Genomic DNA, 17,462 nt, shown 5'->3' on the forward strand with positions numbered 1-17,462 from the left:
AAATATTGTATTAATTTGAAATAAACGATTTTACAATGCATTCCTTTTTGAGTTATTGTACCTTCTCCAATAAAACTCGCTCAAACTTCGTACACGTATTGCTCCCCACCTCAGTTAAACTCAATATCAGGTATTACCGTGCACCCGTATAAACTGCGGAACAATAAGCCCCAGAATGTGCTAAAATTCTTAAAATATAGGGTACCTCAGCAGGCTTTGCACAATAGATCTCTTTTAGTAGCAGTGCGCAGTAGCCTAATAATAATAATATCAGTTCAAGAAGGCCCTGACAATCAATCAGTCGAGAGACAAGGTCTAAAACAACAATAAGCAAATGGACATATCTTTGTATCTTAAGAAATTGTAGGCTTATAAATTTAAAACAATTATAGTAGAGTGGCATCGAATAAAAGAAATTGAGGGGTTTAAGAGCGAAAGGAAAAAACGCAATTCTGGAAGAGAGTGTAGAGTTTTTTTAATTGGTATTCATATAACAGATATGTATGAAAAATTAGCCAAACGGTTGAGTTCTATTTACTACAAAATATGAGAATGACCGAAAATTTGGCATTTATAACAGACGATGAACGGTACAGGAACATGGTTTCGTAACAGTACAACCAAACGTGCAAGCCAGGACAAAGTGCAAGCCAGGCCACTGAAATTTTGGATGGTGTTTATGGTGCCGCTTTGGTTTCATCGATTCTGTTTAGGCATTTTTTATGTTAAAGAAAATATCGATAAGATTACAGAAATAATCGAAGTTGACCGGTATGTTAGTAGTCGTATCATCGCCAAGGAGCTGAAGATCGATCATAAGACAATTTTAAACCATTTTCGCAAAATTTTCCGTAAAAATAATTTATTTCTTTTTCTCCAGACAACACAGGCTAAAGCAACGGTACAATTTTTCATTGCGACCTCGATTGTTAGGTTGAATTGACAGTCTGGTCAGGCAGAATTGGTCTTGAAATCAACTCACTTAGAAAGTTGCCGATCCATTGTGATACCACAGTAGCTGTTTATCTGCTACTCCCCGTTAAATCATTCATCGATTGACTTGAATTTATAAGCGCTTTTTCAGTACCTTTCATGCTATTGAACTCATTGGCAATTTTCATCATCTGCGTTGTAAAACATACATAGGTCAAAAGAGTCCTTGATAAAAGAGATACGAATCACATCCTGATATTATATTTTATTTTCTTGCCCCAAAAATTTCTGTTATAATACAAATCTTTAATACCAAAACATAGCTGACGTTCATCGCAGCAAACATCACAAAAAACTAATTTGTATTTATGGTCCAAGTGACTGTTTCGGCTATGAGCAAAATTCTATCCAAAATGCTACGGTTGCCTTGCTTATAAGTAAAAGGTGATCAGATTCGAGATATTTCTTCTTATAGGACCATTTTTGACAGATCTCACGTGACTACTGTCAAAGTAAATTATTGACATTTCATTATGGAAAGACTTATGTCCAACAACGTTTATAAATCGTACAATTATAGTACTAAAATCGACGCTCTGTGAAAAGTGTTCATCGAGTGCTCAGGTCACCCTACATTTTTGGCTTTATGGCTACGTCAATAAGCAAAATCGCCATATTTGGCCTGAAGATCCCCCCGAAGTCAGTCAAGGACAGCCATTGAAAATAAGTGTTTGGTGCGGCCTTTAGGCTGGAGGAATCATTGACCCATATTATTCAAAGACGAGGCTAGCGCCAATGTAACAGTAAATGGCGAACTTTATCGCGCCATGGCAAATGGCTTTTGATGGCGAGTTTTGACTTTGATTGAAGCTCGTTATCTGTAAAACATTTGGTTTCAACAAGCTAAAAGCTACAAGCCATACAATTCGTGATACATTGGATTTACTGCGTCATAAATGCTTTGTGGATAAACAAACTTCAATTGAGACATTTTAAGCCAACATTACTAAAGTTATTCACGAGATACCGTCCGAAATCCTCCGGTTGGAGTCATTCAAAATTGGTGTTTAGGGATGACTCAATTACGGCTCAGTTGCCGCCAACATTTGAAAGGGATTACCTTTAAAACATAAATGTCATGAATCGTTCTACACAAAAATAATAAAAATTTAAAACACGATACCTCTAAATCAATCACCCTTTATTTATTTAGTACTACAATGCACGGCTTACTAATGATCATCGGATGGCCCTTTTTCTTTATTTATTTAAATGTGAACTCATGGTATTTAGGAATTGTTAGAATCATATTTTAATAATACTTGCCATTTAGAAAGTACAGACCATTTTATATTGATATGCTCATGGAATGACCTTAACGATTCAGAAGCGTTAACTGATTTTGTTGTGACAGAACGAAAATAAACAATTCAAAATTTAGCTACTGAGCTTCGAACGATTGATTCTTTTTTTATGAAGCAGAAAGAATTGATGATTTTTAACCATATTTTTGCACATAACCGCGCCTTCTTTAGAGACTCCTTCAAATTATGTTAAAATCTTTCCGAACCGCTAAGTTTTAAAATGCAAAAACTCCTCGCAAACCGGAGCACTCATTTTTTTCTTGCGCTGTTGTTTAAATGGCGGAATAAAAGTCCAGGGTATTCCATTTTATTTAAATTTTGTTCTTTTACATCACGAGTACAGTCTTCTGTTATAACTTCAGCTTTTTCCAACTGTACTCGTCTTCCGTTATTAGGGCAGCTTCTTCTTATTTTTATAAATCATCAAAACGTCGGATAGGCGCGTACGCCATAGCCGACTGTTGCTTCGCGAAGTTAATGTATTAACTACGTATTTCAGGGCTTTATTTTGTTTAGGGACTTTGATGTGTCGAGTATTACTACTAACAGAAGTGAACCAAAATAAACCTCTATACATATATACATATTTACAGATATACGAAAATATGTACCATATTTTGCGCAGCCATCAGCGGGCGATATGTTGATTCGAATATTTTTAATTTTTGCAGTTCGTTTATTTACAGGTTCAGGCATGCTGGGTGGTTGGTGGTTTGGTTGCTCGCTATCATCGCCCGATAGTAACATCCCGCGTGTTGCTAATGCATTCCCCAACCGGCGTCTCTCGGATAACACTTTGAAGAAACCGAAAACACGCATAGCGCCATCGTGTGCATCCTTGCCTGGTGGAACGCCAGGCTCTGGACTGCCAACACTCCGACACTCGAGCATTGGACCACAGGAGCGACGTGTCTCGACAATCAATCTGTCACCGCCTACTGTAAGTAGCCGCCTTCCTTGCACCATATCCACCTCTAATTTATCTTACAGCGTCTGCATTTGTATGCGCGCTCGCTGATTTCGTTTTTCTTTTTTGTTTGGTAAATCCGTTGCAAAGAAGCTTAATGAGTTTATAATTTTTGTTTTGCCTAAGTATGTAGTTATAGGTTGGGCGGGGTTGCTCTGTGCTACTTTTATTGTGATTAATAAAAAAAATGTTCATATTGTTATTGTTTGTAGTGAAATTTTACTTTCTCAAAACAAGTAAATTTATACATATACCTGCATAAATAGTTCGTCCATTTAGTGAATTCAAAAAAAACGTTGTACATTCTATGCAAACGCTTTACTATCGCCAGAGAACGTTAAAGTATAGAGAAGTCTCAATGGCAGGAACGTATGGAATTTCGAGGGGTACTCGTCTCGCGAAGACAATTTCACCATAGACACATTTTTCAACAAAAATTAACAGTGAGGGGCTGAATTATGTAAATTTAGCAGCAGTCGATAAGAATTTGTTGGTGATTAGAAGCAAAGAATGTTAGGTAGCTTTTTAATATGACCTATGTATATATTTGAATTTTCCAAATCATCCAAAATTATATACAATACATATGTTATGTCTGTCTGTCTGGTGTCTGTAAAACTTTGTTGATTGAATTCCTCAACTGAATCAAAATCCTCTATAGAAAACGCTTCATTACTAGGCGCACAGGAAGATGGCATATGCAAATGTAAATTTGTGAATTTATATACATTTGCGCATATGTATATGCTGTGTGTATGTATGCTCACCAGCCACAGCTCAAGATAAAACGGTAAAGCTTCTCAAGAAATCCAGCGCGCACTCAAAGGTGCAGCGCACATTCATAGGCACAGCATTGTACATATACACATATTTACGTACATATATTGATGCATACATATGTACGAAGCCGCGGGCACTCGACTTGACAAAAATTCAAGATTTATCAAATATTGGCAAATAATTCTAAGCGAAATATTCCAATATTGACTATTTTCGAATTGTCGAGAAAATTGGCATATGGGCGGCTCGTTTTATGAATGAAAGTACTTGCTCTTAGAACTATGAGCTCGAATTTATCAATGAATTTTTTGATGATGAGTTTTTGTTGCACAGTACAATAGTTGAAACTGTTCGGCGCCGCCGCGACTGTTCAGCGCTATGGCAACTAGAATGATGGCCGCTACGCCTGCGTCTATGACTGCATTTTGTTCTTGTAGTCGCTAGGCATAGAATTTTAGCTTTGAACGACATACGCATTTTGAGGAATAAAGTGAGTGCCCTGTGTGTGTGGCTGTATGTACATGCATATGTGTATATTAATAAGCATTGATTTGCTTGAATTCAATTCACATATTTATATTTGCATATGCCACCTTCCGGTGTGCCTGGTAATGAAGCGTTTTGTATACAGAATTTTTTGATTTGATAATTGAACGTACATATATATGTATATAGTTAGGGCATCAAGGGTGCATATACGCACATGCACATGTCGATGCATATGCAGAAGAAGTTGTTTTAGCATTTGCAGGAATAGGATCATTCGAATATTTACACCCTAATTATTGCATGAAATATGATAAGGCGATGCTCGTGAGGTAGGTCATGTTGCTTCAGTGCATACATATGCGTGCAACACTATATTTATTAAAGACGCAATAGAACTTAGTTGTCCCATATATGTATGTATGCAAATACGTTTCTGTTCAAGTTATTTCTGGCAACACTATGCGTGTCATCTGTTATTGCTCATCATCTGTTTCTTATTCACCATCTGTTTCTAATTCTTATTCTTCTTGTTACTGTGACCGCATTAATATCGACTTGTAAATTTCTAAATAAACTTAATCAAATATATCAACTGCAATCTCAATAGTTTCTTTGAAGTTTTCTTTTATTTATTTTAAATTTCAAAGTTTTGTACTATCTATAAAATGCATACATATATGAATTATTCCCTGTAATATACATATGTAAATTTAAAAAAATTTCGTTTGGCAAAGGAACAAAAATGCATATTCAAATGTACATAAATATGATAAGGCAATGCGTAGTGAGATATGTAGGTCATTGTTGCTGCAGTGGGTGTGCAGATACATTTGTAACACTATAAGAATTGAAGATGCAATTGAACTTTTGCACAAATATAACTAACAAAATATATGTATATATACATATATTGATGTATGTACATATACATAGATTCATCAATATACCAATATGCTCTTTGAATTCTTGTCTAAAATTAATTTCGACTCGAAAAATTAGTAAAAATTTTCATCAAATTTACTAAAACGCACACAACAGAATGTGAGGTCGTTTTATAATGTATTTTGTTTAAATTCTTCTTTTGAAATTAAAGCAACAAACATTAAAGTTACTTTGATTTTAAATGTTGGACTTTAAATCTTTATTTGGTTGTATTTGTTTGAAAATATAGATTGAATAAATTTTCGTTTATCAAGGGAACATAAAAATGCACGAGCAAATGCCTTGCAAAATGCCGTCGGCATTCGTCAATTTGATTTCATACAGAAACCAAAAACTGAGCAGAGCCAATGTACTTGTACATAATTCACTGTAATCAGCTCTGTTAAGAACTTCCCCGCTGTCGAGTTAAGCGAGGTGAAATAGTGTTCGCGGTTTCACTTCATTTTTGACAATTCACACTATTCGTAGCTCGTGAGAATTCTCTATATTTAACGTTCTCTGTTGTTCGCATATACGAATATTCGCATAAATAACTGTTACTAACCAACATTGCTGTTTTGTTTTTGTAATGTGTGAACTACTAAGCAAATGTGTATCTTGTTCGTTTCATACCATTAATGCAAGGTCGTACTCGCCGTCGCACGCTCGTCAAATGATAAAGAGTTACATTCTCCTACATTTAGTATATCTTAATCGTTTTCGTACAAATAACTCGAAGGAAGCCTTTATCTTTCTAATTTTAATAAAATCAAAACGTACCTACTATATTAACTGTTCATGGAAGTTATCTTATTTCCTATGACGGATGAAGTGGTTAGTGTAGAGGTGGTATGGGTGGCGTGAAACTGTTTAAAGTTAGTTTTGAAACCTTTTAATAAAAAAATGTCAATCCTATAATATTATATACACCTATACCGCTAGTTACAGTAACCCCTTCATAATTATATATTCTTATTTCAATTCCAATTTATTGTTTTCTCATGTACTTATTTGCATTTTGCCGTTGCAGAGAACGTTAAATATAGAGAATTCTCACGAGCTACGAATGGTGCGAGCTGTCAAAAATGAAGTGAAACGGCGAACACTGTTTCACCTCGCTCAACTCGAAGGCGGGGAAGTTTTTAACAGAGCTGATTACAGTGAATTATGTAGAAGTACATTGGCTCCGCTCACTCTTTGGTTTCTGTATGAAATCAAACTGACGAATGCCGACGGCACTTTGCAAAGAATTTGCTTGTGCACTTCTATGTTCCCTTGAATTATGCGCCAACATTCATCACTTTTTGTTTGTTGATTTAATCTAAAAATAAGATTCAAACAAAAATTTTAGTAAATTGAAAACTTCATAAAAATTTGATGAACATTTTTAATAATTTTTCGAGTCTAAATTAATTTTAGACAAGAATTCATAGAGCATACAAGTGTATGGTATATTGATGTATATGTATGTATATCAATATATGTTAGTTATGTTTGTGCAAAAGATCAATTGCATCTTCAATTCTTATAGATTTTGATACATACGTGCACAGGCACTGGAGCAATAATGGCCTATCTCTTGACGCACCACCTTATCATATTTACATTTGAATATGCATTCATTTGTTCCTTTGCAAACGAAATTTTTTTCAATTTAGATTTATTACATGGAATAATATATGTATGCATTTTATAGATAGTATAAAACATTTTATAGATAGTATAAAACTTTGAAATTTAAAATAAATAAAAGAAAACGTGAAGGAAACGTATTTGCATACATATGTATATGGGACAACTAAGTTCTATTGCATCTTTAATAAATATACAGTGCACTCGCGATAACTCGAACTAATTAAAACAGGCGCTGTTCGATTTATCGAATTTGTTCGACTTATCAATTGAGTGTGCTATGGTAAAAAAACAGTCATCGATATCGATTTTTTTCAATTAAATTTATTTATTTATTTACATATGGATATGAACATGAATATGTTTAAAATAATTAAATCGTTTCAATATTTTTCAACAAATATTTGGCAGTCTTTGTGTCAGTTACACAAAAAAAGTCAGCTTTAACAGAAAAGTTAGGCCGAAAAGAAAGTTGTAATGTGTGTTTGTCTTTTCTTGCCTGCAGCAATGTTGAATATGACTTTTTCACGCAGCAATTGAAGAGTGTTAACCTTTGCGGGGCTTACTTGTTCAGTTGTGGCCCACTGAATTACCTTATTGAAAGAGCTAACTGCCTCCTCAGATGATATCCGCTCACATGTCTCAGTTGTGTTGTTTAACTCAGACTCAGAATCACTAGATTCAATTATTACTTCTGTGTCGGTAAATTCGGCACCATCATTCCATTTGTTAACATCATAAAGCGTAAATTCGACCTGTAAATTATGTTTTTCAAGATGAGTCCATTTATTGGGTAATTCTTTTTTCTTTGGGACAGAAACCATTTGTATAAAGCGGCTTTCATTTTAGGAAACTCAGAAGCTTTTAAAGTTCTCCTCTTCCCAGGACCCAAAAACGTGTTGTTTACTGCTTTTAAAATTGCCTTGTCTTTCTTTTTTATAAGACTTATGGTGGACTTGGCTACCCCATATTCCTTCGCTAGAGAAGTAACACTACGTCCACGTTTAATTTTGTTAAGGACTTCAGCCCTCTCTTTTAATGTTAAACACTACAACCTTTTACGATCCATTACTCACATGCACTGATACACTACAAATGACAAATTTAAAGCAATTTGGTCAATGCAAGATGTTGTTCCCAGAAAACTAACGGGATATTAACGTCGAAATATTCATATGGACAATACACTAGTATACATATAATTTATATACATATACTATTACATATGTATGTATGTACAAAATGTACATGTTTGAAAAGAATGTGTGTACAAATAAATTTGTTTTTTTGTTCGAGTTATAGCGCTTTAATATTGTTCGAGTTACAAACTAGTCAATAGGGAAAAAAATGTGTTCGAGTTAGCACGTCGTTCGACTTAGCGGCTATTCGAGTTACCGCGAGTGCACTGTAGTTAGGGTTGCACGCATATGTATGCACTGAAGCAATATGACCTACCTCACGAGCATCGCCTTATATTTCATGCAATAATTAGGGTGTAAATATTCGAATGATCGAATTCCTGCAAATGCTAAAACAACTTCTTCTGCATATGCATCGACGTATGTGCATGTGCGTATATGCACACTTGATCCCTAACTATACCTATCTATATGTATATGCAAATATAAATATGTGAATTGAATTCAAGCAAAACAATGCTTAGGTATTAATATACACATATGCATGTGCATACAACCGCACACGCAGGGCACTCACGTTATTCCTTTAATTCCGAATGTCGTTCAAAGCTAAAATTCTATGCCTAGCGACTACAAGAACAAAAAAGTTTTGATATTCAAAATAAATAAAGGAATAATTTTAACAAACCCAAGATATACTCCATATTTACATATTTTATAGGATAAAAAATCATATTCATATGTTACCGTAAGTATATCAGTAACAAAATCTGTTTAAACTGTTTCTTCTTACATACATATGTATGTACATATATACATACACATGTAAGAAACAATTAAGCCAAATGTCAATGTACTGGAGCAACCATGACCTACCTCACGTATTGGTATATTGCGCAAGTGTGCCCTATTATATGTATGTCCGTACATACACATACATACATTCTCGACTCCCAGCAAAACTATGCTTATTAGTATACACATATGTATATACATACAACAGCTAAAACTATAAGCCTGGCGACTGCAAGAACAAAATACATTCATACGCGCAGTCGCAGCGGTCATGATTTTTTTAGTCGCAACGGCGCTGAAAAATCCAAAATATTCTATAACACTAAGTTCGAGCTCATCTGCTCATATGCCCATATGACAATTTTCTCGTCAATTTGAAAATAGTAAATATTGTAATATTTCGCGTTGAATTATTTGCCAATATTTGGTAAATCTTCAATTTTTGTCAAATCGAGTGGCCGCGGCTCCGTACATATGTATGCATCAATATATGTATGTAAATATGTGTTCTAAATTCTCGACAGCAATAGCAAATCGAAATATTTTTTCTGTCGCAAGTGCTCGCAGCCTCATATGTATGTATGGCTATGGCAGTTTGTATGCATGTATTTATGTACTATATAGCGTGTTTTGCTTTTGCACGTCCATAGGAACAATTTTTCATATGAAGATACAGTCGAACTTCCATATAGTGAATTCGCACGGGACCTGAAAATCACTTCACTATATAGAAACTTCATTATAAAGAAACATTGATTTTTTATGTAATTTTATTTAAAATAATCAGTGAGTTTGGTTTGAATTACAGTCTTCCATTTTTCATTTTCAATAAAAGCTTCCAAATCATGTAGAGAGTTGAAAACATTAATCGGCACGTCACTCCTCATTTCCACAAAGGTTCTAATTACGCTAAAGGATGAAGCAGCTTGTATCAACGTAGGTAATGCCTCCTCAGTTTCTGCCAATTCTTCAACGGTCAAATCGTGTTCATCGTTGTCTGAAATAATATTTACATATTAAATTTTTGTTTGACTATAAAAAGATAAATGCTTACCAGGTTCAGCTGGAACTCCGCGACTTTCAAAAATGCTGTTGAGAATATCTTCTTCGGATGGGTTGTCCCAAGTCTGCACACCATTATCAACATTTTCGTAGTCATCAAACGATGCTTCGATATTTGCTACTTTTTTAAATGAAGACTGTAAAGCAGCCAAATCTGATATTGAAAGAAGGTCCTCTTCATCCCAATGCTCAAATGGAATCTGCATAGCATCTTTTGAAAATCCAGCCTTTTTAAAACAGTTGGCAATTGTTTCTGGTTTAACATAGACATTCCATACATTGCTAAGATTTCGAACTGCTTGCAGCAAGTCTATGGCCACAACAGAATTTCCCTCATCCACTTAGTCACTATATTCGTTAAAATTCGTTTTCTGTAATGTTGTGAAGGCATGTTGGGAGGAAAATAAGCGAGATGAATGTTTCTCAACTTGTCTCTTACATCTTTAGGGTGGGCAGTGCAGTTATCAACAAAAAACAACACCTTTCTGTTTTGATCACAAAATTTTTTGTCGAGTTTTACAATCCATGCTTTTTTGTTAAACTCATAATCGACACCTAAAGATTTTATTCCCCTGAAGCACCTCGGATTTTTGGCCTTTCCGATTACCAGCAATTTTAGCTTTTCTGATCCAGTCATATTGCTTCCCACCAGGACAGTTATTCTCTCCTTGCTTTGCTTCCCACCAAAGCATTTTTCATTTTTGAATGCCAGTGTTTTAGTTGGCAAGCATTTGAAAAACAAAGCAGTCTCGTCGGCATTAAAATGTCGTTAATGTTGTAATTTTCAATTAATTTCGGTAAGACGTTCGTTACCCATTCATCATGGTTTTCTATGTTGGCGTCAGCACTTTCCCCACATAATGTCTTTTGAATAACGCCATGCCGACTTTTGAACTTGTCTAACCAACCTGTACTTGCCTCAAATTCGTGGTGTCCTAGTGCTTCCGCAAAATCTTTGGCCTTTTGCTTCAATAATGGTCCAGATAAAGGGAGATTCTTACCACGTGCAACGAGTAACCATTTCAGCATTGCTTCGTCAATATCCTCAAAATGACAAGGTCGAAGTCTTTTGCGTTTGGTATTTACTGCCAAATCCTCCGCATTTTTTAAAATCACTTCCTTATTTTTTAAAATATTTGATAAAGTGCTGGGAAGAACTCCGAATTCATTGGCAATATCTTTTTTTTTTTTTCTTTCCTTCATTAACTTTGTTAATCATTAATAACTTTTTTTCAAGCGAAATGCTACTTCGATGCGTCATTTTAACTTCAATCACTGAATAAAACTGTAATAGCTCAGCTCTTTCTGTTTTAATTTTGGGATTCCCCTCATTACAGTTTGCCCACATCTAACTGTAATTTTTTGCAACAGAAAACTTTTGAAAAAATCCACTATATGGAGACAAAAACTTAGGACGCTTGAATTTCCAGCTGTAAAATTTGTTCATTATATAGAAAACTTCACTATATAGAAATTCATTATCAGGAGACAAAAATACACCGAAAGTAGAACGAAAAAGCAGTGTCTTCAAAACCAGTTCATTATAAGGAGAGCTTCATTATATGGAAGTTCACTGTAGAGAAGTTCGACTGTATTTATTTTATTGAGCTGAACGAATATGTGTATTGATATTCTAATGAAATCCTGTCGAATTGTATTATTGGTATATGTTTCTTTAAGATCCTCTTACCAAATAAATATTATTATCCTTAAGAAAATGAAATACTAGTTTTTTTAATTTTAATTTTTTATTTTTATTCACAGAAATTTATGTATATGTATATATTTTACAATGCTATAAATAATAGGTAATTACATTTCCTGAAATGAAAAAAAAAAATTAAATTATTTTTATTCACAAGTAATTTAAGTATTCTTATATGTATATGTATATATTTTATAATGCTATAAATAATAGGTAATTACATTTCCTGAAATGAAAAAAAAAAAATATAAAATTTTGAAAGCACGAATTACGAAATTGTTCTCATACTATAACAATTTCTCACACGACTTCGATATTGACATCGATTAAGTCATTGCGATTTACCTGATTTTTAAAACACTACTCTCAATCCATCATGATTAAGAAAAAATTGTAGTGCTTTAAAAATCTAGGCTCGGGTGCTAGCTGAAAGAGAAGAAAAAATAAAAAAGAAACCTGTAAAATAGACTAAAAAATAGAAAAAAACCTGAAACGGAAAATACCTGTAAAATATATAAATAAAAAAACCTGAAATATAGAAAAGAGGAAAACCCTGAAATAAAATAATAGGTATCATTATATGCAAAGGATAGCTAATAGATTATTTATTACCTGGGTGAGCGGTGAATCTCTTTTCGTTGGGCCCTGGCTTACAACCTACTTACAACCTACAGCTTTTTTAATTTATTTTGAATTTTTCTGACTTTGGCATTATTGGCCTCATTTCGCAAGAGCCACTTTGCATTCTTGAATAAAAGGACAGTTAAGAGAAAATCTAATAGCTTCACGCGATGATCTCTACATTCGCCAGATACTATAAACCAGTCGGGAAACTCTTTTTGTGTTTTTTCTTTTAGAGCGGACAACATTGAACACCTAAGACCTGCAATGTGGGCATATTTTGCGAAGAGCTTACGGTACCACACCATTTGGAGTCGACACACTTCGAAAACCCTGTCTTCAGGATTGACAAGCCTTAAATCGCTGTCATCCGTGAAGTTTTTTGACCTTATCAGGGCTTCTGAATGCAACTTCAGCTCCCCTTTTGTTTTCGTCATGGCGTGGGTGCACTTTTCACATTGTAACTTGCACAGCACTTTCTGGTAAATACCATAGCCAGTGAAGTAACGCTGCACTTGTACCTCAGCTTCATGACTTTCTTCAGCAAAATTTAAATCTTCCACATCAATCTCTTCTAAAATGAGATCTTCATTTCGCTGGTCTCCTACTTCTGCCTCAAGATGACGATCCTCGGGGCCTATATACCAATCTAAATTCATATCGTCATCATCTGTACAATTAGAACCTTTCTTCTCAAATTTCTGGCGTAAAATTTTCATTGAGATCAGTCGCGCAACTATGTATTGAATTTCGTGAGCTGATGGATGGGTATTCATACCCTGACTAGCCCGTATGCGATAGAAAAAGTTTTCCAACGCATCTTGATTCATTTTCCCGGTGAAAATAAATTTGAGGGAGCTGTGCTCAATGAAAAGTTCCTCGCATAACTTTTGCATCGCTAAAATCGTTATGCGGAAACCTTCGATGCACTTAACGCGTGCGTTTCCCGGCAACTTTAATGACCGCAAAAAATCTAGATGTTTATTTAATCTATGAATTTTTTTGGTGTCACCACGCCTAATCGGACATTTTGAAGGATTTTTCGACTGGAATCTTTTTGCATCCAATTCATCAAAGAGATCATTCATTTTTTTAACGAACATCTGTGTGGGCTTAGCGCATTTAATCACATAGTCGTCACTGCCTAATAAATTTTGGGCCAAGGCCATGTCGATACCAGAGGCTACCGAATTGCTCAGGACCTGAGTAGCGCGTGAAACGCTCATTTTTTCCATAAAACTGGGATATATATGGGCCTCCGTTAGTTTCGGACAAATTTTAAAATGGGGATTCATTTGATCTATATCAAACAATTTTTTGATCACCTTGAAGCTTGTCACTCCATCTGGTGTTAAGATGCCATATTTCATCAATGTATTTCGGACGGACTTTATCAAGTGACAGTAATCGAACATGCAAAAAATTTTTGTGTCTTCGTGCAGGAGAAAGAGGCGATTCTCAGAAATCCCAAAAGTGTTAAAAATAGCAATGTTGGTGGGCCGTTGATACCTTTCAAATTTAACCCCATTTTTTTCAGTTGTGCGATATTTTTTTTCAAAATGGACATCAATGTCTCCGTAGGTATACCCCCACTGGAGATATAATACGAAAACACGTATTTCCATTTGGAGCACAATCCCTTAACCATAAAAAATAAACATCTATTCCCAATTTTGTTTTCGCGTCGACCTTCCCCATGGTCTACAAACCCATCGATAACATCTCTAGCTTTATTATAGCTTAAGTCCGACCTGATGATAATTTCATCGAATAATAGAACGCTTATGCGTTCGGTGTCGGACATATTTGAAACAATTTTTTCTAAATTATTGCAGACATTGGCATCGAACCCCGGAACAACATATTTGATGGGGCGCCAACGCGAAAGGGATGATTTATGGGGCAAAGCAAAACCTAGATCGTCACGCATAAACGTATATGCTTTGGAGGACATATAATTAATGTTTTGGGCCAATGTCTTTTCCTCCTCGCTATAACGATTTTTTTGGCCACTGACGATCATTCTTGCGAAAGTTACAGCATCACTGCTTGAAGTTTCTTCCGTAAGAACTGCACGAGTACACAAATATTTATATTTTTGCAGTAGCTTCTCATTCTCTGCTTCTAACTCTTGAATTCTTTTTTTTAATTTTATTTCATTGCTCCGATAATAACGAGCAGCCTGAGCAAATCGTTCGCTACTGCTTGTGATTTCTAAGTCCTCACAGATGTTTTTGTTTTTGGGTGCCTGCCTTGTTTTTTCTAGCATGGAATATTTTGCGAATTCTTCTAACGTAAGATCGTTTCCTACACCTACTGTACGATTTACGTACACTTTAGTAACGGGCGGGCAAACCCAATCAGAGCCAGTACTAGGTGAGCGACTTCTAGTAACTGGCTCTAATCTTAAAGATGGAACAGCCCCATCTAAAACTTTATAACGAGTTACTTGCTCTGGACTAAAGTGACGCTTACAAACATATAGCCTGTCAGTATCGGCTGGTTGCACGTTGCAAGCCAGGGCCCAACTATTTCTAGCCTCTCCGCGTCGAGGAAAGGCGTATAACGCATGTCCCTTTTCCACTACGCATCCTACAACGCAACAGCTTCGTTGCTTCTTCGGCATTGTACAGCTGTACGTAGGGTCATCGTCATGCCCTATTAAAAAAATGTATTTTATAATATAATAATTTATAAACATTCAATAATTTAAAAACATAATATATAATAATTCATAAACATATAATAATTCATCAAACTACATATAACGCATCACTACGAAACGACTACACGAAATGACGTAAAAATTTTCCGATTGGTTGTTTTGATTTTATTCAACAAGGCATAGCAACGGATGCCGTGTATTGTAATATTATGGTTATTAATAAAAAATTATTTTCTATGAAATTATATACATATCCTAAATCCCTCAAAACTACTCGCTCGGTAATTTTATCACACTTGGTATATTAATTCCCATTTATATTTATTTATATATACATATATATATTTATATATGCACATACATATATCAAATGAATTAGCATAATATATGCACATAAATATGTATATGTAACATCATTTACATTCAAAAATTAATTTAAATTTCTTAACTTACTCCACTTTCCTCCCTCAAAACTCTAATGTTACCAGTTAGCAAGCCTCACCCTCAATAAAACCTATCCACCCTAATATTGTATGAAATGTATGCAATACATATGCAGGTATGTGTGTTTGCTATTCTTGTAGCTTCGCTTCAGCGAAATATAAAAACACACATACCTACTTATGTATTGCGCAAAAATTTACCTAAACGAAGGGTGGGGATGGCACCCTTTCTTAAACATTTTCCCCCCACAACTCAAATATAAAAATATGGCGAAATATAAAAACACACATATGTACCTACTTATGTATTGCACAAAAACTTACCTAAACGAAGGGTGGGGATGGCACCCTTTCTTAAACATTTTCCACCCACAACATATGGCTCAAAATGCTTAACGCACACATATGAGTTGTGGGGTGGAAGATGCACCGCCGTCGGGATTTTTAAGTTGTCCCTCCATTTTGCCACTTCCTCAGGATCTTTTGGGAACGAAAAAAGGCGTTTTTCGTCCCGCGAACAACCGCGTACGCGACACAATCTATCACTCATTTTTTTTTTAGTTTTAAATTTTTTGATGTTACGCACGGCGCTTTGAAAAAAACGCTAAATTTCTACCGCACTTTAACCACTCGAATACACGCACGGCGCTTTGAAAAAAACGCTAAATTTTTAACGCACTTTAACACTTGAAAACCGATTTTAACGCCCGAATTAAAGTTCGCCCGTTGGAATTTGCAAGTCGCCTTTGCAATTTCGCAAAACTTGAATCCCGTTACCTTTTTGCGATTGACATTTATTATTCTGGCGCAATTTTCCAAATTCCAAAGGGCGAAATAAATCACAAAAAAAAAAGCACCTGTAATGTCAAATACATTACGCCCCTCACACAAACTTTTCTAATAATATCTTACATTGCTAATTGCTGTTAATAATACTCACTTGCTGCTAAATTTACATAATTCAGCCCCTTCCTGTTAATTTTTGTTGAAAAATGTGTCCGTGGTGAAATTGTCTTCGCGAGACGAGTACCCCTCGAAAATGAACACTTTCCAGTCATTAAGACTTCTCTATTCATTAACGTTCTCTGGCCGTTATTTATGCCCTTCGAAATTTATTTACGATTCCCGTTTGATGGTATTCGAAACCTCACACCCTCAATATAATTTCAAATAAACTGTTTTCGTTGGAATGTAATTGTTATTAATTGTTTTCTTACGCTGATTTTTTGTATGGCAAGGTTAACAAATAAAATATGAAAAGTGTAGAAATTTGAAATAGAATACATATCTGGGAGTGGTTTAATAAGTCTTGGAAACTCTATTCTAAATAATCACATTTTCGCTCAATGTGATTCGTTCAACGTTTCTCCAATTTTTGGTGTCCACCTAATTATAAGATACGCTCAAAAAATGCTTCCCGTTCATAGGTGACCTCTTTCTTTGACCTGCACTTCAAAAAATTATTATCTTTCATAAATGACCTCTTCATTCGACCCAAACACCTTACCGTTGAACTATTTCTTCATATTGAGTAACAGAAACTAATCGTAGGAGAAAATGTAGGATGAGAAAGCAATAAGCATCCTTCGTATTCGTAGATTTTTAGCTGCCTATGAGTAAGCTAACTCTAGACTCTTGTATCAAGAGAAGAGGCTGTTTGAAGCCACTTTGTATTTTTGTCTATGCAAACGTGAATCAAACATGGTGCATTTGATTATTCGAGTCAATTATGTGTTGTTGTTTAATATGCAAGGCCTATTATTTTATTCCCGGCCGCCGTAGCCGAATGGGTTGGTGCGTGACTCCCATTCGAGAGGTTTGAATCCCCGTGCATGAAACAGCAAAATGATAGAAACAGTTTTTTTCTAATAGCGATCGCTCCTCGGCAGGCAATGGTAAACCTACGAGTGTATTTCTGCCATGAAAAAAATCCTTAAAAAAACCAT

The 17,462-nt window shown here is 35.1% G+C and overlaps 2 protein-coding genes across 2 annotated transcripts in view; one reads left to right on the top strand and one right to left on the bottom strand.

Annotated features, from left to right (window-relative positions):
* The window catches only part of LOC128862065 (uncharacterized), a 354,012-nt gene that overhangs the window by 156,171 nt on the left and 180,379 nt on the right, over positions 1-17,462 (top strand). The window contains exon 16 of the mRNA XM_054100472.1: positions 2,984-3,237. Within this exon, the coding sequence (XP_053956447.1) occupies positions 2,984-3,237 (254 nt within the window). The remainder of the gene's footprint in view (positions 1-2,983; positions 3,238-17,462) is intronic.
* On the bottom strand, positions 11,873-13,610 carry LOC128862064 (uncharacterized). Its single transcript, XM_054100471.1, has 2 exons — positions 12,400-13,610; positions 11,873-12,340 (listed from the first exon to the last, which is right to left on the bottom strand). The coding sequence occupies exon 1, from the start codon at positions 13,575-13,577 to the stop codon at positions 12,456-12,458; it is 1,122 nt and encodes a 373-aa protein (XP_053956446.1). The 5' UTR covers positions 13,578-13,610; the 3' UTR covers positions 11,873-12,340; positions 12,400-12,455.

Source organism: Anastrepha ludens, chromosome 4, assembly GCF_028408465.1.
Source record: "Anastrepha ludens isolate Willacy chromosome 4, idAnaLude1.1, whole genome shotgun sequence".
Taxonomy (NCBI): domain Eukaryota; kingdom Metazoa; phylum Arthropoda; class Insecta; order Diptera; family Tephritidae; genus Anastrepha; species Anastrepha ludens.